The sequence below is a fragment of the Balaenoptera ricei genome, chromosome 7 (assembly GCF_028023285.1).
Source record: "Balaenoptera ricei isolate mBalRic1 chromosome 7, mBalRic1.hap2, whole genome shotgun sequence".
Taxonomy (NCBI): Eukaryota; Metazoa; Chordata; class Mammalia; order Artiodactyla; family Balaenopteridae; genus Balaenoptera; species Balaenoptera ricei.
The window spans coordinates 43,150,041-43,171,223 of NC_082645.1; the positions used below are offsets into that span (position 1 = coordinate 43,150,041).

General features: G+C 42.8%; 1 protein-coding gene across 3 annotated transcripts in view; it reads left to right on the forward strand.

Annotated features, from left to right (window-relative positions):
- The window catches only part of FMNL2 (formin like 2), a 307,483-nt gene that overhangs the window by 274,637 nt on the left and 11,663 nt on the right, over positions 1 to 21,183 (forward strand). For all 3 annotated transcript variants that reach the window (XM_059927874.1, XM_059927872.1, XM_059927873.1), the window contains exons 11-22: positions 758 to 868; positions 3,434 to 3,583; positions 5,204 to 5,305; positions 7,003 to 7,315; positions 7,658 to 7,855; positions 12,894 to 13,018; positions 13,657 to 13,859; positions 15,311 to 15,545; positions 16,616 to 16,684; positions 16,805 to 16,885; positions 18,333 to 18,462; positions 20,450 to 20,613. In XM_059927874.1, the coding sequence (XP_059783857.1) occupies positions 758 to 868; positions 3,434 to 3,583; positions 5,204 to 5,305; positions 7,003 to 7,315; positions 7,658 to 7,855; positions 12,894 to 13,018; positions 13,657 to 13,859; positions 15,311 to 15,545; positions 16,616 to 16,684; positions 16,805 to 16,885; positions 18,333 to 18,462; positions 20,450 to 20,613 (1,881 nt within the window). The remainder of the gene's footprint in view (positions 1 to 757; positions 869 to 3,433; positions 3,584 to 5,203; positions 5,306 to 7,002; positions 7,316 to 7,657; positions 7,856 to 12,893; positions 13,019 to 13,656; positions 13,860 to 15,310; positions 15,546 to 16,615; positions 16,685 to 16,804; positions 16,886 to 18,332; positions 18,463 to 20,449; positions 20,614 to 21,183) is intronic.

The following is a 21,183-nucleotide window of genomic DNA, read 5'->3' on the forward strand; positions in this document are numbered from 1 at the left end:
ATACCATCCAACTTACACATCTGAAGTGCTCAGTTCAGTGTATTTTTAGCGTATTTGTGGGGTTGTGCAATCATCACTGCAATCTAATTTAGAACATTTGTTGCCTCCTCCTCCCGCCCCCAAAGAATTCCTGTACCCATTAGCGGTCATTTTTCCCACCCCCAGTCCTAGGCAACTGCTAACCTACTGTCTGTCTCTATAGATATTCCCAGTTTGGATATTTCACATGAATGGAATCACATTTTTGTAATCCATCAGTTCATGGACATTGGGGGTTTTTCCCCCTACTTTTTGGTTATTATGAATAATGCTACTATGAACATTTGTGTACAAATTTTTAGGCAGATGTATGTTTTCATTTCTCTTGGGTATATTCCTAGGAGTGGGGTTGCTGGGTCACACAGTAACTCTGAATAACATTTTGAGGAACTATCAAGCTTTTCAAAGTGGCTGCACTATTTTATATCCCCACCAGCAGTGGATGAGGGTTCCAGTTTTTCCACATCCTTGCCAACACTTGTTATTATCTTTCTTTTTGATGATAGCATCTTAGTGGATATGAAATGGTATCTTATTGTGGTACCTCTATAACTTTTGAATTTTTAAAAATTGTAAAATATTTTTAAAGACCCAATGAAACAAAGGAAAAGGAAATTGGTAAGTGAGCTTAGATTTGTGAAATTGAAAATATATGACTATGATTAAACTGAGAAAACAAGTTTGGAGCTCATCTAACCTGTTGACAATTTCATTTCAGGTGGCCTCCATGCAGTTTATTAATATTGTAGTCCATTCAGTAGAAGACATGAATTTCAGAGTTCACCTCCAATATGAATTTACCAAGTTAGGCCTGGATGAATACTTGGATGTAAGTATAGCTGTAACCTTTCGTTCCAATATGAGACTTGATTTATTGCCTACCCTCAGAAATGCACTTCCATAATGACCAAAGAACACTTAAGGCTCCATGCAGTCAGGTGCTGTAGTGCTAGTTAAAAGAACCAATCTGAGTAATGTGATCTGCCAGAGAAGCTGGATTCTTGCAGACCTCCTAGGGCCTTACATTGTCTTCTGCCAGCAGCCTTTTAGTACTGGAGTCAAATAACCTCTTAGAGCCTTGCTACAGCTTTCCTCTGCTTTTGAGCTCTGTCTGGGTCAAGTCTCACTGTACCCTTCATCCGGGCTGTTGGGCAATGTGCATTCTTAGTTACTCTGTGGACTCCATCTGGGCAGGGAAAGTCAAACCAAGACTGCTATAGAGTGATGAATAAATGCTTGGAGCATCAAAAAATAATGAGGAAGTGGGCACTAGAGACTTCCTCATGTAGCTGTTAAATTCTGCTTAAAGTGTTTGTGTCTTTAGAAATTCTGCTTTTAGTTCTTGAGAGAAGAGGGATCTAAAGTTTCTCTTTCTCTTGCTCCCTTGCGGAAGTGCTCAGCCAGTTCCCTGAACTTCTTTGCCTAAAAAACAAAGTTGATGTGAAAATCATAAACAGACTTAAGTAGCTGTGTGTGCACAGGATGTGCCCTTGTCTTTTGACTCAGGCTTTTGTTTTCCCTTCTGTGTAGGGAATGATCCACTTGAATTTGAAAGGCCACTAGTAATAGGGCAAGAATTGTTGACCTCAATTTCAAGCCTGTTTCTAACAGTGAAGAAAATAGAAGTACTTCCCTTGAACATCTCCAGAGTTCACCTGCCCATCTTCCTTTAGAGTGAAGCCAGGGAATTACACAGGCAGTACCCTCAGTTTATCGCAAAGTGGAGTTGCAGAGTTGGTTACTCTTCAGCTCATGGCCTTGTTTATCAGACCAGCTGGGCTGCCCTTGAGTAGACTGGCCTAATGTTGTCTAAAGACTCTACTCAGCTGGAGCCATGAAAGATTTCCATTGAAAAGTTTGTTTGAATTGCTTTCCTATATAAAGAATGACTAATATCTTTGACAGAATATTGTATTCAACAGTTTGTTCCTGCTTTGAAATCAGGGTTCCTCTCTTGTCTGTATCCACGTGCCCTGAGAGTAGCAATATTTGAATGAAAGTTGGGTGTATTCCTAATGGTGTTTAGTTCAGTTTTGTTGTGGCTGCACAGAGCTCATTTCAGGCGCCAGGATACAATGACAGGTAGTAACATCAGCGCCTGTTACTCACTGTGAATCTTGTGAAAAATCCCGCTAAGCTGCTTCTTCATTTTCTTTTCTAGACTTTGCCCTTGTTCAGAAATTTTTTTTCAGTTCTGACTCATAAACTAAGATGGAACATACTCTCTTCAAGACAGCTAAGATGTAGAATTCTAGATTAAACCTAGGAGAAAATCTGTTTTCCTGAGAATTTATTTGTAGAGTAGAATTCCTCTTAAAAATTTGATTTTTTCCCAAAACTCTGTATTTCTCTAACTTCCTGGTCTGTTGGTTCCGGACATTGATAGAAGTGGTTAGAAGAATAATAACATAAGCATATAATATATAAATGCTTCATTAGTTTACAAAAACCCAACCTTGTACGTCATCATTGACTTGTTCAGTAAATGTTTATTGGCGTCATCCATGTGCCAGATATTATTCTAGCCACTCATCTGCTCCCCAGGGAAAGATATGACTTACGTTCCTTGTAAGAAGGATTGACTGATTTACTTGACCTCTAATTTTACCTTAGAGCTAGTTGACTTCCTTTGGGATGCCTGGCCCTAGAATGCAGTGAATGGGGGAAAGGTTCCTGATCTGTGCTTTGGGAGCCCTGAGCTTCTCATGTTGGGGGAGTGTCTTAGCCAAGTAATTATGGGGGGATGGGTTCTAGGAACTAGTGCTAAAATAATCCCCAAGTCTAATATACTCTATCAGTGTCTTCCTCGACTCCCGTGTACCCCTCACCCTCAACCGGAACTACCATCACTACCCAGGCAAGATACCACCCACTCTAATCTCCTCTACCACACAGATACCCCTCAAGTTTTATGTTACTTGTGACTGTTGTTCCCTTTTGATTTTTCTGTTATCTTGATTTCACCTGCATCAAAAATGTTTTAGGTTGGAATATATCTGCGTGGGGAATATATCTACAGGAAGGATTAGGGAGGAAATGTGTGTATATTGGGGAGAGGGTAAGCACCAGAAAGTAATCTGATGGTACCCTCTTAGATGGTTACTCCAGAGTTCTCTTAAGGAGAATGAGATACAAAACCCTCTCTTGGGGGACTTCCCTGGTGGTCCAGTGGTTAAGACTCTGTGCTTCCAATGCAAGGGGCCCGGGTTCCATAGCTGGTTGGGGAATTAAGATCCCACATGCCTCGTGACGTGGCCAAAAAAAAAAAACCAACCAACCAACCAACAAAAACCTCTCGTGGAAGGAACAAACAAAAACATGTAGGCTCTTGGGTAATTATGTTGTGTTTCCACAGATATGCTAACACCACGTTCTCCTGCATTTTGATTTTTAGAAGCTGAAACATACTGAGAGTGACAAGCTGCAGGTACAGATTCAGGCTTACCTGGACAATGTGTTTGATGTGGGAGCTCTGCTGGAAGACGCGGAAACCAAGAATGCAGCTTTGGAGAGGGTGGAAGAACTGGAAGAAAACATCTCTCATGTAACTACCTCTCAGAAACAGAAAAATGGCTAACGTTTCAGCTAGGTGCAAGGCAGAACAGATGTTAGCTTTTATGGCAGTGAATGAAAGGATTTGAAGTCTAGGAATGAGATGCAACTTGAGCTAGAGAGCGATCAGAAGCCATTCTGGGCTCTTTCAACGAAGGCAGGTATGTTACTTACAACTAAGTGGAACCCGTTGCCTTCGTTCACTGCTCAGTTTCTGCTGAGTCCAGATTTCCTGGCCACCTTAGTTATAAGTACAAGAGAGTTAGAAGATTTGCATTACCTGAAGAGAAATGCAACTAAAATATGTCAGTTTGGTGAAGAAGTATCTTCTTCTGAATGTGAGTCATCTTGTACCAAATGTGTCCATGCAAGCTGTGGACGGGCTGATCTAGTGTCCGCATGAGGCGGGTCTTCACTTTCCTGCCTCATGGGTACTCAAGTTCTAAATAGCTTCATCTCAACAGTAGCATTTGAAATCGGCAAGTTTTCCCATATATCCTCTTCTTTCAAGAAGTGTCCTCTCAGTATAATGAACAGGAATATGGTGTGTCTTAAAACCCAAACATTGTGAGGACCACATCCTTTTACTGAATTCTGATTGAAAGTGTCCTTGATTGTGAAAGGAATTGTCTCTTTTTGGAGGGACGTGGTTTTTCTCTTTGAACCGTCCATTTATTTTTCTCTGCATTTTCTTAGTTAAGAGTATTACTTGTGCTTAATGTCCTTCCTCTTTTCCCATCAGTCTGAAAAGGGGCATCTTCATGGCTTGTGGTTTGGCCAAGTTGCCAAAACCCCTCCCTTTGTAAGTGCTGTGCTGACTTAGTTGGTACCTGCTTGGGGAGAGCATTTATAGGCTCTTCCTTTTTCTCTCTTCCCTTAAAATATTTATATTATATTCTGAACTTGGTCAGCGTAAATCTCCACTCTTCCTCCTCATCTTGCCTCCCTGATTTTCTTTATGTGTGACTATTCTCAGTGAGATGTAAGAAATCAGAAGTTGCCCAATTTTAGAGCCTTATGTGAAAAGTAACTTTCACTCATGGCTCACCCCATCTTTCTCTAAAGCCTTAGCTGGCATTGCATGACCATACTTACATAACCTGCTATTGTAGTAACCACCTGTTTATTTGAACTACCCCTCCAAAATGACTTTTATTATTTGGATAGTTTGAGTCAAAACAAGCAGTAGTATTTTTTCAACTGATGACTTATAAGAACAAAACCAAGTTTTCTGGGTCAACAATTTTCAAAAGCTTTTGCCTAATGGCCTTTTCTTAGGGAGGGAAAGGTGAGTCGTCCTCTTCCCTCACCTACTATTCTCTACCCTTGCTGGCCCCTGCAGAAATGGAGAAAGACACACTGTGTATGTCAAAACACTAAGGAGCTGACTTATGGGTTTTATTAAGGATCCCTTGTAAATGAATTCCTCTTAGAAACAAGTATGTATTCAGCACCATCTTATAAATATTAACATTTCCAGAAAACAACTTGGGGAACACATGCAGGACTCTGCTGGGCCCCTAGTGGTCTCTGAGCTACACTTTCTGAAAACCAAGGACCTGATGAGAATGATCCTTTGTTGTGACACATCTTCCCTTTCAAAACTTTACAGTTGTCGGAAAAACTGCAAGACACAGAGAATGAAGCCATGTCCAAGATCGTGGAACTGGAAAAGCAGCTCATGCAGAGGAACAAGGAGCTGGATGTTGTTCGGGTAAGTGTGATGATGGCAGCCGCCCCAGGTGGGCATTGCAGGGAACGTCTCTAGCTTTAGCCTAGTAGATGGGACCCGCATATGTTCACAGCAGAGGGAGGCATGGATGCGGCATATTTACTGGAACCATTTCAGAGGTGAAACTCAAATGAAAAGTACACATAGTTAGGGTATGTCTTCACATGTGTGTGCAATCAGATGCTGGGGCTTCATTACTTCCTTATCACAGGTTTTGGGAGCAACAGTATTTTCCCATCTGGATGAGTCTGAGTGAGTTCTGTGGATCACCCATTTGGTTGGAACTAAAAACACAGCATGGATTTAATTCATGCCACTTATTTATTTTTCTTAGGACTTGGACTTCTTCGTATTTCTTTGCTTTGCTTCTGCTTGAAACCAGGTTTGGCAGTTGCCATGGAAACGGTGAAATCACAACATAGACAAGACCTACTGGCATTCACCAAAAAAAAAAAAAAAAAAAAAAAGAGAGAGAAAGAGAAAGAAAAAAGTCAAAAGCAAAATCAATCCATTTTATTATCAGATAATTCCAGCTATTTTGTTTGGCTTTAGCATTGTTTTACCTTACAGGTCAGGTATTTATGGAGTGCCGTCCATGTGCTTGAACATAAAAACATCAAAATGCCTGGAGGGCTTTTAGGCAAATGGCTTGCCTTTACATGACCGTTAATGATATGGCACATTTTATGTGATGGTTATCATGTCTGTGTGTGTTGCTTGATATTCTGACAGGTCCTACAGTTAACTCTAGGAAATTTATTTTCTGGCACTCCATCGAGACAGAGTCGTAGCATATGGACTCAATTCAAGTTCAGACTCTCAGATTATTAATAATAGACAGGGTGTGAAGAATGTTTCCCTACCTGCTGGAGGTTTGTGGTGAGAGATCACGTGTGTAAGGCCCAGCAAGTGAGTTCCATAAAATCCTTCCACAGGAACCTCTGTGGACCCCTTATAAAAGGAACCGGGACAGCCTTTGAATTGAAAATTGTAACTTCTTTGTTTTCTGCGAAGAACCTAGACAGAAATAAGGAATTAGTGGAGGGAAGCATTGGCCTGTTTTGTGAACTGCATTACAAAAGGGAAAATGTTACAACAGTTGCTGTCCTGAGCTTGGTCAAGGGGGCATTGTGAAGGCCAGAGAAATCCATTCAAAACAGTCAGCCCCTGGTTACTCATGAGTGGATTATTCCATGATTTGCAGATTTTTAATCCCAGTCTGACTTCTGTCCAAGTCTGATTTAGGGAGCTTTTGTCTACTGTTAGCTGATATGTATCTAGGAGTAACAAATGAATTTTAACAAAAGTGAAAAGAAAACATGCTGCACCACCAGAATACCCTCAGGATATTCCAAAGTCAGCTATAAAATTATTTTTGGGTCATCTCTGCCCTGTTCCTCTTCACCTGTGGGGAAAACTGACTTAGCTGTATTTATTAATGGAAAGAATTACCTCAACAGTAACAACTGCTAGAATGTATTGCATGCATTACCAGTGAACAATTGATAACGAATGGGACTCTGGCTGAGTTCCATAGAATTCCTATATATATATATAAGTATCCTTTTTCTTTTTTCCTTCTTTTTTTGTTATTTTCTTTATCTTCAATTTGCCAATTTAACGGTAATAGGCACGAATGTCACGTGAAGACCAACTCTTGACCATGGGCTTTTTTGCAGGAAATCTACAAAGATGCAAATACCCAGGTTCACACATTAAGGAAAATGGTCAAAGAGAAAGAAGAAGCCATTCAAAGACAGTCTACCCTAGAAAAAAAGATTCATGAGCTGGAGAAACAAGGGACCATTAAAATTCAGAAGAAAGGAGATGGGGACATTGCCATCCTGCCGGTCGTGGCTTCTGGCACATTGCCCACGGGGTCTGAAGTGGCGGTGGGTGACTTTGTGGGACCAGTGACGGGGGCCGCCGCCTCGGGACCCTTGCCCCCTCCTCCCCCACCCCTGCCTCTATCGTCAGACGCACCTGAAGCCGGTAAGAAGCCTTGGCGAGAGAGCTGAGCTAGAGCATTGGGATATCTGTACTTCTTTTTTTACCTACGGTTCATCTATGTCCTTTGTCTGTTTCTGTTGGCATGTTCTTTTATTGATTGATTCTAAGAACTTTTTACCTTTTGAGATGAAGGGTATACGTCTTCATTTCACACATGGCGCAGAATCCTCCCCATTTGTCACCAAGGACATTTTGTAGTCTTTGGGGAAAAAACCCTTTGTCCTCCTCAGTGTTTGTTTTCAGGTCCTTTATGTACACATGGCATATTGCAGGAAAAACCCTTCCCCTGTTTTCAAAGTCAATTTGTTTCTTTTCTTTTGCTAGCGCGAAATGGTCCAGCCACGCCGCCTATGCCCCCTCCTCCCCCTCCCCCTCCCCCGCCTCCCCCTCCGCCCCCGCCTCCCCTCCCTGGTCCTGCAGCTGAGACTGTGCCGGCTCCCCCTTTGCCCCCCCCTCCTCCCTCTGCACCCCCGCTGCCCGGGACGTCTTCACCCACAGTGGTTTTCAACTCAGGATTAGCAGGTAAGAGCGCAGATTTAAGACCCAGATATTTAATACAAATACTCAACTGTCTCACCTCCAGAGGGTCCAGGCCATTCTTTCAAAGTCCAGGTCTCTTGTAAAATCACGTGTCTCCTCTTGATATAAGAACATTCCTGCTAATGCAGCCAGTAAAGGGGAAATTGTGCACAGGAGGCATTTTTCTTTCAGTAGCCTTTGTCACTCTTTCCGTGACAGGAAGTTCTGATCTCACACTGTCTTCCTACCTTTTCTCTCCCCACCTAGAGAAGGGAAGAGAGACAGGTTACCTTCTTAGGGATCAGTGCATTTTCATGGGTTCAGCAAACATGACAGTCCAAGCTCTGACACAGCGTGCTTTCAGTGCTTATGGCTATTTTCTTTGAAGGTATTTTCGATGGCATCTATAAAAGGGGAAAATACCTCTCTGTGTTAATTGCTTGATGTAGGCTTCCAGGCGTTTCTTCTGAGCATTTGAGGGCATCACAGTTCACTACAGTGGAATTAAGCTTCAAAGGGAAGCATTGCCACCAGCAGTACCTTCTTGCCTTGAAATGCTCTGCTGCCCAGGATAGAATGCGGCATCCCTCCCTCACCAGAAATAAAACGGGGCGGGTGTGGGTGAGAGGAAGAGAGTTGCTCTAATGTCTTGAAATATAAGTTCTTATTTTTGACTCACGAAAATGAATTTTTACTCTTTTCTAAAATACCGCAAGCTGTTTTCCCAGTCATGGAGTGTTTCCCTGGCGTTTGGAATTGCTCTGAGCTTTGCCAAGCCGTTCCTGTGACGTCAGATAATTCTGCTGCCTCAACCATTTCAGTCCCTTCATGAGGTCTCTTATTTCTGATGAACTAGCACTCTAATGGTCTCATTTCCAAGGCTGCAGTGGTTTTCAGAGCCTTTTGCCCAAAGTGTAAATGATGGTCTCAGCTGTAAACGATGTCCCAGTCTCCATCTCTTAGCATGTCCATCCCATCAGCAGCTTTACCAGCCAGTCATTAGGACTAATTTATCCTGGTGACTGAAGCCCTTTTCGACACCAATAAACCACCTGTAACAAACATGTTCCACATCAGATCTGTGGTGTTTACTTCCACCCCAGCTCCTATAAAACTGTCAAACAAGATGCCTGTTCAAAGTCGTGTTGGCAGTAAACCAATGACTTACTTCGACCTTTCAAGGTCTCCCTCGTCTACTGCTTTCTTCTAAAACTTTTATTGCTTCTGAAGGACAAAAGTTAAAGGAACGTCATCATGAAACTGTTGGATTTTGAAACGTAAACAAACAGAAAACCTCTTAAGGAGCCCCAGGAATCTGTTACATCAACAGGCTGTTTTCAGTGATAGTGTCATTGCCATGCGCACGTGGGCCCACTGATGAGGCTTTCCCTGTAACCCCTCAGGAGCGCTCGCCATGAGCGCGTGTCTCCTTTGGTCCTGCTTCCTTTCTCTCTGACAAAACCTAATGTGTGATACAGCCTCTACTTTCATTCACCTGGGCTCTGACTTGGACCTCAGAACTGCCTTGGTGGAGAGAAGAGCCAAGAGTCTCAGATGTGCACGTCCAGGACTCCTTTCTGAACGAGTCTTGGCCTCTCTGGTTAAATTTTTTCCTGGGTTCTTCTTCTTTACAATTTGTTGGCTCCATCGATTGCCTCAGTTTTATAGTGTGAAACTGTGTTCAGTTGATCCCTCACTGCTCCCTTCAGGATTCCTACATTGGGAAGTTGTCCCCTTTGTGTCTTATGCAATTTGAAGGACTGTATGTGGGACTGAAGAAACTCCTCTTCAGTGCCGTAAGCGTCCATTAAACAATTACAAGATGTTGTGTTTTACAAGACATAAGGATTATAAAATCCCTACGAGTCTTTGATAGCTTGAGATCAGGCAGTTTCTACAAGGCCTTTAATCTCTTTTCATTACTCATCCTTAATTCGGCCGTTAATACTTAGTGGTTGTAACCCATTTTGTGAGATGCTTTGCCAGTGTATTCAGTAACACTCTCTCTCTGGAACCAAGAGACCAGACAGCATCAGGATGTCCCCATAGAGCCAAGAGACAGCTGAGATGATATGCCAAGGGCCCCCTGGGAAGCCAGAAACCTGTGACATCACTAGACCCCTAGATCCACAGGCAACTGGATGTTTTATCTCTTCAGCAGGCAATGAGCAAGTGTCTTCTTGGTGACCAAGTCAGGGGACCAGGAGGAGGTCCCCTGAGTTTATCTTGTGGACTTTTCTTTGCATTTTATACAGAATATATTAGTAGTGTGAAATGTGCATTTGAAGTGTAAGGCGTACCTCCTCGAATCTGTTAGACCAACCTGGTTCCCATTCCCTGGTCAGGTCATCAATGACAGACCCCTGGGTAGTCTGTAACCTTTGCTGTTTCTCTTTGGAAGAATATGCTTTGGAACTTCACAGTGAGAACTGGGACTTCAGCTGATTATTTTTTCATTAAAAAAACTTGTTTATATCTTATGGAATACTTAGCGCAGGTCAGTATGGCTCTTTGGCAGCACTATAATGAAATCATTTTTCCCCCTTTTCTAAGAAAGAGTTATTTTTTAAAATAAAATAATAAGGGTGTCTTTAAGGCAGGTCTGAATGGAAATGAATTTTTGGCTCTGTGCTGCCTTGTGAAATGTGTCCCAGAAGCATGGAATTCTCTGCTAAGAGTGTGTGGACTGCTGAGCCGCTGAACACTAACCGTATCTAATTTTTCTTTTGTTATTTTCTTTGTTCTTTCTGCTTCCACAAAAGACGGGCCCATCAAGCTTTTCTGTAGGTTGCTCCTCCCCAAGTGTGTTGAGTGTCTGCCGTGTGTTCCTGTGGGTCACGCTGTGCCTTGACATCTCCACCCCATCTCCCATCGAGCCATTGCATTTGCTCTGTGTCTGCGGGGAGGTGTGGTGCTGGCTAGCTGTTGTGATTCCAGGGTTGCCCACATGTTTTAGGTGAACCTGTAGAAGAGGTTATGGCCCTTTAAGCAGGCATCCTGGATTTCAGGTGCCCTGTTCCTTTCTCCCTGGGAAAAGGAATGTTTTTTAGTTTAGTTTTTAAAGTTGGATCTAAGGCCTCAACTCTAGAAGGATTTTAGGGTTTTTTAAAAATTTTATTTGTTTGTTTGTTTGTTTTTGGCCGTACCCCATGGCACGTGGGATCTTAGTTCCCCAACCAGGGATCGAACCCGTGCCCCCTGTATTGGGAGTGCAGAGTCTTAAGCACTGGACCACCGCCAGGGAAGTCCCTAGAAGGATTTTAGATTTATCCTGAGGGAGAGAGGAAGGCTCCTCCCCAGAACAAGGGAAAGCTGCTGGGTGCTGCTTTCCTAGTCCCCTCCCTCTGGTGCTCGGTTCTCTCCACAGAAAACCCACCCACCCACGCAGAGCCACTTCCTGTAGCTTGAACACTGGGAACGTGGTGCGTATCGTGGTCACCTATAGACCCTGCCTCTGCTAACCCACCCCCCCAACTCCCCAGTCAGAGTCAGGGCAGCCTTTCAGAAGAGAACTTTTTGGCCTGTGCTCTGATCGCAGGCTTATTCCTAATCTTGCTTAGAGAGTTAAAAGCAGGGTGACTGCACAGGGAGTTGCTTGTAGGGCGTGTCCTGAGGCCTGCGTTGTCTGTGGAGGGATGATGGAACTGGATGGCGCTGACCTGTCACCCCCACTCCCGTCCACCTCCTCTCCCTCAACTCTGCAGAAGTGCCAGACTAGAGGAAGGTCTGGTCCTTGGTCCCCTGGAGGACATGGGCTTTCCTGGGTAGCGAGGACAGAAGTGGACACTGTTGGGTAGTGGAGAGTAAAGTGTCACATTTGGCGGTGGAAAGCCTGTTTTGGCAAAAGCTGTGTTTCTGTGTTCCTGCATGCTTCTGTGTGGATCTGTCAGATGACATTCCCGCTGTTCACGTGGCCTTTGTAACTCTGGAGGAACGAGAGGCACTGTCTGTCTCCGTTTTTTCAGTAAGGCAGGCAGCCAGGTAAAAGCCCAGTTGTGTGTTCCATTTCTTTTGTTCTGCACTGAATTTCTTCTCCCTCCCTTCCCAAATAGTGTGGTGGGCATCCCTGAGACAGACTTAAGACGGTGAATATTTATAGCTAATTGGTTTGGGAAGACTTCTTTTGGTGTGTAGTTAATTAATGGAATTTTTAGTGGATTGCCTTTTTTAGCTCATTTCCCCAAAGTAAGAGGAGGTGGCACTCCCCCCACTCCCATCCCCTCAAAGGTGGGACCCTTCCTCTCTATGAAGAGGTTTTCAGTATTTGTAATGGGTGCATTCTTACCTTCTAGTTGCACATAGTAGCTGATTCCTGGGGAGAGGTTGCACTTAAAAGAGAGGGGGAGGGGACTGTGGCCCTTCTCCAGAAAGCAATACAAACCCAGATTTCTAAGTACCCCTTTTGTCTTCTTAAACATTCTGTTTTGGGCCATTTGTGGCCCTTAGTCTGTTTGGCATAACTCTCAACAGCCAATATCATCCCCATTATTGAAATCATCCACAGGAGTGTATTGCTCTGGCTGGAAGTCAGCCTTCTTGACATTTCATTCCTGGTGGTTTAAGCAGACACTATCTGCAGTCTCTGATCATCTTTGAAGATTTGTTTTGGAAATATGTGTTAGAGAACCAGAAATATAGGATGTCAGAATGCGACTCACATTTACCAATGTCAAACTAAGTGACACAGAGTATTTGCCCTCTCTATCTAATAATGTAAAGAATAATTTTTATTCCCCAACTCTTTATTTGTCCTAAGCATTGTCCTGACACTGTGACTGTATTTCAACCACCCAGTTGCCTGCATTAAAAAAATAAAAGCAAAAACCCCAGCTCTTAGGCAACTGTAACACACTGTTGTATCAAATGATGACCTCAAGTTGCCCTGGCCAAAGTGTTGCGTGATGTTTTCCATCTTTTAAAACACCTGGCCACCTCTTGCCAGCCTTCCTCCAGTGTTAGAGTGTCATCTGCAAGGACTGTTGTCTGATTGTTCTCGAGGGTTTTGGTGGAATCTTAATTTCATTCTGTCTGACCTCTGTAGCTGTGAAAATTAAGAAGCCAATCAAGACGAAATTCAGAATGCCAGTTTTTAACTGGGTTGCCCTGAAGCCAAATCAGATCAATGGCACAGTCTTCAATGAAATTGATGATGAGCGAATTCTGGAGGTATCTTTCTCATTGGGTAGAAACAAGGGGCCCTCTCTATGCAGCAAAGCCAGAATGGGTGCTGTGTTAACCTGAAAGTTTCTGCAATAAAAGCTAGTGTTTTAAGTGTCTTGATGTAAAGAAGAAAAGGAGAATAAAATTGGATGCTATTTTGTAAGGTGCTTCTAAAAATACATTTCAAAACTTATTATCCATTAAAATGGAATAGTTTTGAACATCTTCACTGTATGTCACAAAATGTACATCTGACACAATCTTTGCCCTTAATTTATAAAGGGGCATAAAAACCCTTTATTGAACTATAAGTGAAAAAGGACTCAATAATCACACCTACTAGCTGGTTTGGTGGATAGTTTTAGTCTGTGCTGGCCATCTCTACAAGGCAGTAATTGAAAGGCAATTGAGTTAACTGGTTGGAAACAGTTGTCTACTTTAGACATTTTTGTCTGTATATGTGGCATAAGTCATACAACACTAACACAAATAGAGAAATAGAGCAAGCCATGGCCAAAGACAAGTATCAGTACTTAGTAGAAAAAGTAACTTCTTTGATGCTTAAGAAACTGTCTAAATGGTGGCTTCCTGACTTCATTTTTAAGTATAATCTAATTTGCCTATTTCATTCCTCTCCAACCCAGGACTTAAATGTAGATGAATTTGAGGAAATATTTAAGACAAAAGCCCAAGGTCCTGCCATTGATCTTTCTTCAAGCAAACAGAAGATAACGCAGAAGGGATCAAACAAAGTGACATTACTAGAAGCAAATAGGGCTAAAAATCTTGCCATAACTTTAAGGAAAGCTGGAAAGACCGCGGACGAAATATGTAAAGCTATTCATGTGTAAGTTCAGGGCATTCTGAAAGATTATATCCTAGTAAATTTAGAATAAAAATGGTAACGCTGAAGAGGTGGACCAGAAATGACCTTCGGGGGTGCTATATTAGAATGAGTAATTAATTGTTTTAGAAGAATAACAACTGGATCGTGACATCATTTATTACCTTGGTCTGTTCTCTTATATATGCCTGCAGCAGTGCTTACATAAAAGGAAAGTTGAGAGAAGTATTGCAGATGCTAAGAAAAGGGAGAAAATATCAGTTTTCTGTGGAGTATCTAAATTTTATCCAGATTCGTTGAGTACAAATTTGATGGCATTTGTGGAATGATTCAACTCAACGCCAAATGCAAATAGGAGACAGAGGCATGTCTTAATTCATAACAATAGGAATGTGATTCCTGTTGCTGCTTAGCACTTTCAGGGCATCTTAAAGCAAGTTTAGTTCTTTTTTTAATCCTTGAACTGCAGAGAAGGCATTGATTTTATTTACTCTTCTATTAGAAGAATCTTTCTACTCTTTGAGTCATGGTGACTTTCAGATACGATAAGGATGTTATTAGATGTTTTAGGAACTAATTCATCATTAATTGGTATTTCATAAATTTTGATCAGAGATTCTTAGGGGAGTAAAAGACACTGAGAAATCATTTGTTCCAGTTTCATGTCCTCAGCCAGGATCGTAAACTAGTAGTTTAGTGCACCCTATCATCTGTTCTGATTTCTGGTGTTGAAACCTGATAAGAATTCTGGTTTTTAATCTTCACATACCTTGTTTGTCATGATGATTAAGTGTAATTCTATTACTGAACAAAGACTGTCCAGAGAATAGAATAGAGATTGTAGCAAATACTTCTTCAGTTCAGATTGAGTATAGGTCCACAAAGACTGAGTACTCCCTCAAGGGATGTGTGCATTGAAGCCAAAGCATCCATATAGTACAGGCATTTTGATGCATTTTTTTTCTAAAGGAGAAAAAATATCCCAGACTTACTGGTTTAATTGAAATACTTTACAGAGTTCACCAGATATTCTGTAATTGTGTGTATAATATTATATCTCCTTAATTAGCAGTACTTCACATGCCTAAAAAAACATGTCCTTGAACCACTTAACCACCAGATACTTCAGCTTTCCTTCTGCTTCTACCTGCTGTCATTTACTATTGATTTCTAGAGGCTTAGAGCTATACTAATAGCCTAAAAACTGAGCATGGCAGTTGTGATAAGGTCCAGGTTTCCAGGAAGGACCGATGAGAGTGTTTGATGCACAGTCAAGAGCCAGCACCAGGGGACATGTTCACATCTGTAGACACCGTCCAGCTGTAGACATCAGCTCATCGACACGGTGGTTCATGAGCTGGACCAGGTGGCGGTGTGGCTGAGAGGGGAGGGGGTTTGCTCTTTAACACTGACTTTTGTCTCTTTAACACTGACATGTCCACCTCTGTCTTCAGATTTGACTTGAAGACGTTGCCTGTAGACTTTGTAGAGTGTTTGATGAGGTTCTTGCCAACTGAGAATGAGGTGAAAGTGCTGCGGCTCTATGAGCGGGAAAGGAAGCCCCTGGAAAACTTGTCAGATGAAGACCGGTTCATGATGCAGTTCAGTAAAATTGAGCGGCTCATGCAGAAGATGACCATCATGGCCTTCATTGGGAACTTTGCCGAAAGCATTCAGATGCTGACTCCTGTGAGTGGACCAACTCTGGCAAGGGAAGGGGTCCAAACAGATAGCATTTTTTTGTTGTTTTCTTTTAACTTTCTCCCAGAATTGCACTTAATGTCATGGGCTCTAAGACTTCTTCCCAGAACTTTCGACATGGCATTTTTATTTTTACCATCTTTTTCTCATTGTGTATGCCAAGTAAAATTGAAAACGGTGAATTTCCCCATTCCGTATTGCTCTTCTCCCTAGAGAATGCCATTTCCTGTGTCTGCAGATGTCCTTTGGATTTTAAAGGACACCTCAATACAGAGGACAAGGAGAATCATTTTCTCAAATTTGGTCCCCTCCTCAAGGTACCAGTCCTCTGGCTGGGTTACCAAGACTGAAAATTTAACTTTATTTCTAAAAACCATCTCATATCTTTAGTGAACAGGCTTATTGACTTTCATTGGAAGTGTTAAATTTGCCACGGGGGTCTTCTTCCTTGGAAGTTTGTTACAGTACATTGTGGTGGCGTAGAAATAATAACCAGCCATCTCTTGTTCCTTTGTGTTAATCTGGTAGAGACTTATGAATATCATAAATAGTTCTTTCCCAATTCTGTTTCTAAATAAGTGTTTGTTAATTACTGATTATAGTAGCATGTGTGTCCAAAATATGTTCTGAGAACTTCTACACGGTGATTATATTTCTTTGCTGTTTTGTTTTGTTTTTGTTCTTGGCTAGCTCCATTGATTTAAAAATATGAATTGTATTACATGATTAGAGATGGTGGGCAGGCTATTGAGTTCTCCTGGAAGACGCTGTTGACTCCTAACTTAAGTCTCATTGCTTACAGATTTTATGATAAGCTAGTTCTGATAATACTTCCTATTTAGAGAAGAGCTTACATGTAATGCTCTAGTTACCTAAGACCTAGCAGGACAACTTAAAATTTTTATGTTTAGGAAAAAATAGAATCTCAGCATTAAGGCTTTAAGTTCTAAATGCAGGCCTGTTTTCTTCTGTATTAAAGTTTTAGTTTTCAATCAGAGTTTCCCATTTTTAACATGTCTTTTTTTTCCCCCTCCTTCTTTCCCTTGCCTGGAATCTAGCAACTGCATTCAATTATAGCAGCATCTGTCTCTATAAAGTCGTCCCAAAAACTCAAGAAAATTCTGGAGGCAAGTGAAGTTTTCCTCTTATACGTGTATGGAAGAGCTGACTTGTCAGCTGCATTCCTCAGCCTGGGAATGCCTGGGCTGCTGTACCGATGGGCTTCTCTTTTCTCTCTTTCTTTGCAGATCATCTTGGCCCTCGGAAACTATATGAATAGCAGTAAACGAGGAGCAGTTTATGGATTTAAACTTCAGAGTTTAGATCTGGTGAGTGGACTAAAAGAAGTACAAGAGCTATATGAGAGACAAAACAGCTGGCAAAGATTAAGTCCTGGAGCAGAGAGAGTCTGCTCTTGGAAGTGGGGTGGGATGTTTTGATGAAGATTCTCTGCTAGTGGGTACAAATTTTCTGGAACGCCATATGGCAGCAAGCACTTCGAACCTTAAAAATACTCATACCTTTTCACCCGATATTTCCATTTCTAGGAATCTTTCCTCAGGGGTCTGACTTATGGGTGCTATATTTTATTTATAATTGCAAATAATTAGTAACAGTGTAAAGATTCAACATTTGGGGAAATGATTAGATATGCTGTAATGATAGTTAATACGGTGAACTATTCTTCCACTGTTAGAATATTTGTGAAGAGTTTTCAAAGGAATAGGTAATTTTGTGTTTAGGAAAGAAAGCAGGGTATAAGTTGTCTGTACAGTTTGATTTTTAACTAGGTAAAATATGGAGAAAAAAAAAACCGAATGGAAGAAGATTAAGATATTAACAGAGAGGGTGAATGGAATTAGGAAGGTTTTTTGAGCTGCTGCTTTATACTTTTCTGTGTTTTCTAAAAAAAAATTTTTTTTTTTTTTTCCTGGATGAAGAAGGGTGCTCTGCTTTTCAGAGTCACCTGACTTGGGAACAGGACCAGAGAGAATGCTCCGTGGAGCCCTGTGCCCCGGGCTGCACTGGCGGACGTGGCTTCCACGGGAGCAGGTTGGGCGGTGGTTGGAGCCCCCAGCCCCAGGTGCGGGGGGACATGGTTGTTTGATAGGGACTGTCTAGTTAGTCACAGTTCTGGCCCCCAGAAGGCCCTGGTACGTACGTTAAGCACATCTGCTTTGAGTTGGGGAGTAGGTGGGGCTGAGCAGGATGTGAGGACTATGGCATAGGTGTACCCGTGCACACCTGTGCACACTCGCGGCTCCAGCCTCACTTCCTACTCTGGCCTTCACTTGGGAGAGCACTGAAACTGGAGTCTTCCTGCTTGTAAGCCAGGGAGGTGGTGGAGCAGATGGGGGCGGGGAGTTCACGTGAGGAGAGACGTGTGAACAGCTCTCATGCTTAGAGTCGCCCCTAAAGTTGAGCGTGTCCCCTGGTCAGGAAGTCCTCTTGTCACTTAATAATCCATGGGCTGCAGGAGGGAGGAGATATGGGAACATATGTATATGTATAACTGATTCACTTTGTTATAGAGCAGGAGCTAACACACCATTGTAAAGCAGTTATACTCCAATAAAGATGTTAACAAAAAAAAAATTAAAAAAAAAAATCCATGGCCTGGTTCACCCGAGACCAAAGCTGACTCTCCTGTGGGAATGTTTTCTCTCCGCTTTGGGGCACCTGTGCTCAGGTATTTATTCTGAGCGGGAGAGCATCATCTGGCAGGTAACTCTCCCATCATCTGTTACTCTAACCCTCATCCCCTTTGGTTTTCAGCTCTTAGATACAAAGTCAACGGACCGAAAGCAAACACTGTTGCACTATATATCCAATGTCGTAAAAGAAAAATATCACCAAGTGTCCCTATTTTATAATGAGCTTCATTACGTGGAGAAAGCTGCCTCAGGTACTTGATTTCAGCTCTTAATGTTACTCTTGGGTATGAATGCCTTGAATCATGGGGGACCCTTTCCTGCTTAAACAACACTCTTCAGAACCCCTGTACAAAGGCGAGGCTAAAACAGAGGCTCTGAGCTGAAACACATAGCCTCTGGTGTTGCGCGTACCTGGGAGCAATAACAAACACGGACATGAAGAGGGCAGTGTTCTCTTTGTAAAGATCCAGGTCTTTGGGCTTCATGTGCCTTCCCTCTTCCATCTGTTGCCCTTTTTATTCTGTTGCTGTCATTTGAAATGAGAGAATCTGAGACTCACCCCCCGCCCCCAACAAACACTTTAATTAGATTTTGTGCTGTCCCACTTGCTCAGGTGTGGCAGTTCTAAACATTTTGTGTTCAGCCTGAGCACAAGTTAAATTATCAGTACTTCTTGGTTGTTACTTTGTTATGACAGTTACACATTTTCTCATTTAAATCATTGGCTACTCTGAGATAGTTGGGCTGTACTGGTACAGATGAAAAAACTGACATTTTTATAGATTAAATGCCTTGCCCAAGGTCACATGGGTAGAAAATGATAGAAACAGAACTTGAACTCAGATAATCTTCTCATATGGTGTGTTGTCCAGTGTACCACGTCCTCTCAAAAGAACATTAGGCTAGAAAAAGGAACAAGATGCAGATTGACCTCAGAGTTGGATACATGCTGTGATTCTCAAATTATGATCTTAAGCAACCAAAGTGTTTATTGTAAATTTGTATTCCTGAGACCTACCCCAGACTTAGCGAATTGAATCTCTGAGGGCAAGACTTTCTCTGATTTCCGCAGAGTAAATGGCTGCTGCTTCTGTGTTCTTACTCAAGAGCATTCCGTACAAGCCTCTCATACAAGATTTAATAAATTTTATCACAACATTTTGCACATCCACTGCAACCTGTTCATGTATGGGTATAATCATTTTATTTATCTTTATAATTTCCTTAGGTCCTGGCAAATTGATGGTTGGGAACAAATGAATGAGTGAATTAATGAATTAGATGATGCCCTGTTAGTGGGATAGACGCTGCTGAAGCCCTAGAGGAGGCTGAGAGGCAGGACCTTATCCCTTCACTCATTTATTTACTCACTCCTTCCTTTATCCAGTGAACCTGTCTGAGTTCCTGCTTTGTACTTGGCACAGGCCTAAGCACTGAGGAGTCAAAGATGAATAGCACAGTGTGGGTCTAGTGAGGGAAAAGCATGCTACATTGTTCCGTAATCCATCCATGTGCAGAGCTGCGTCAGGCAGTGGGGAGCCAGAGGTTGCGCCCAGACCTCCTGCAGGAGGCTGCAGAAGTGAATCCGCTCTGGGAGGGTGGCCACACTGCAGATGGAAAGGTTTGTGCTAATAACCCCTTCTGACGCATGGAAGGGTTGTTTAGCAAAAAGAAGCTGGTCAAAGTTGCTTTGGGTCCTTGTGGACAGTACAACTAAAAATTCAGTAGGTGAAATGCTACCCCCTGCTGGAGAGCCACAGAAGTGCAGAAGAGTTCAAAGAGTCAGATAGAGGATAAGCTCTTGGGCCTGTCAGTTAAGGAACCTCTAACCCTACAGGCCAACCAATAGGTTATCATCTCCAGTAAGAGAAATGAAATAGTTGGGAACAAGCACAGGATTTGGGATCCGTGGTGGTTATCCAAACTCCGTCTCTGCCACTTCCTAGCTGTGTGACCTAGGGCAGCCCACGTAACCTCTTTGTGTTGCTTTTCCTCGTTGGCAACATGGGCTAATGGTGCAACTGAATTAGTGCATGTAAAGGATTTAATGCAGTGCTTGATGGTGAGCACTTAGCAAATTATTCCTATTAATGGATCTCTGCACTGAAGGCTGGAGACTAGATCTAAGGGCCTTGCATAACCCTAGAAACCCACTGAGAACTTGGCTCATCACCCAGACTCACTGTGGCTTTGACTTTCCCACCTGAAGTCACGGGGACATTGCTTTCTCTACTTCAGTCTCCCTTGAGAATGTTTTACTGGACGTCAAGGAGCTGCAGAGGGGCATGGACTTGACCAAGAGGGAGTACACCATGCATGACCACAACACGCTGCTGAAGGAGTTCATCCTCAACAATGAGGGAAAGCTGAAGAAGCTGCAGGATGATGCCAAGATTGCACAGGTGAGTGTCTGTGCCCCCAACACCCATGAAGAAGAAGGGATTGGATCCCTTAAAGCCACCTGGGGTGCTGGCCCTGGCTTTGGGTGGTGGTGGTGGGGAAATTGTCCTCTGTCTGCTGAGGGTAGATTTCTTACGTAGGTGTTATTAAGGGGGATGGGGATCTTTCTGCATTTTGTACCTGGAGATGCCCCTGTGCTGCTCATTGTCTCTTCTAATTTTAGGTCTTCACCCTTTTCTCTAGAGGCCCTCCCCGCCCCCTCCCCTTCCACTCCTGGGCTCCCTTTATTGTGGGTCCTGTGTTCACTTCAACCAACGTGTGGTAGGCCTGTGCTCAGCACAGCAGTGTCACCCAGTGTGTTGGGTTCCAGGAGGCCTTGACCTTGAAATCTGATATCACACTGGGGGTCAAGTTTACACACCTGAGAAGCAGCCAGAATGGACTGTACGCCAGAAGGGAAGGCAGAGGGTTGTGGGAACTCAGGAAGCAGACGTGGTGGGATGGTTCCCTTGTGAGGCTGGTTTCTCTGTGTCTCGGGAAGGTTCAAGCAGAGACTTGAGTGAGTGAGTGGC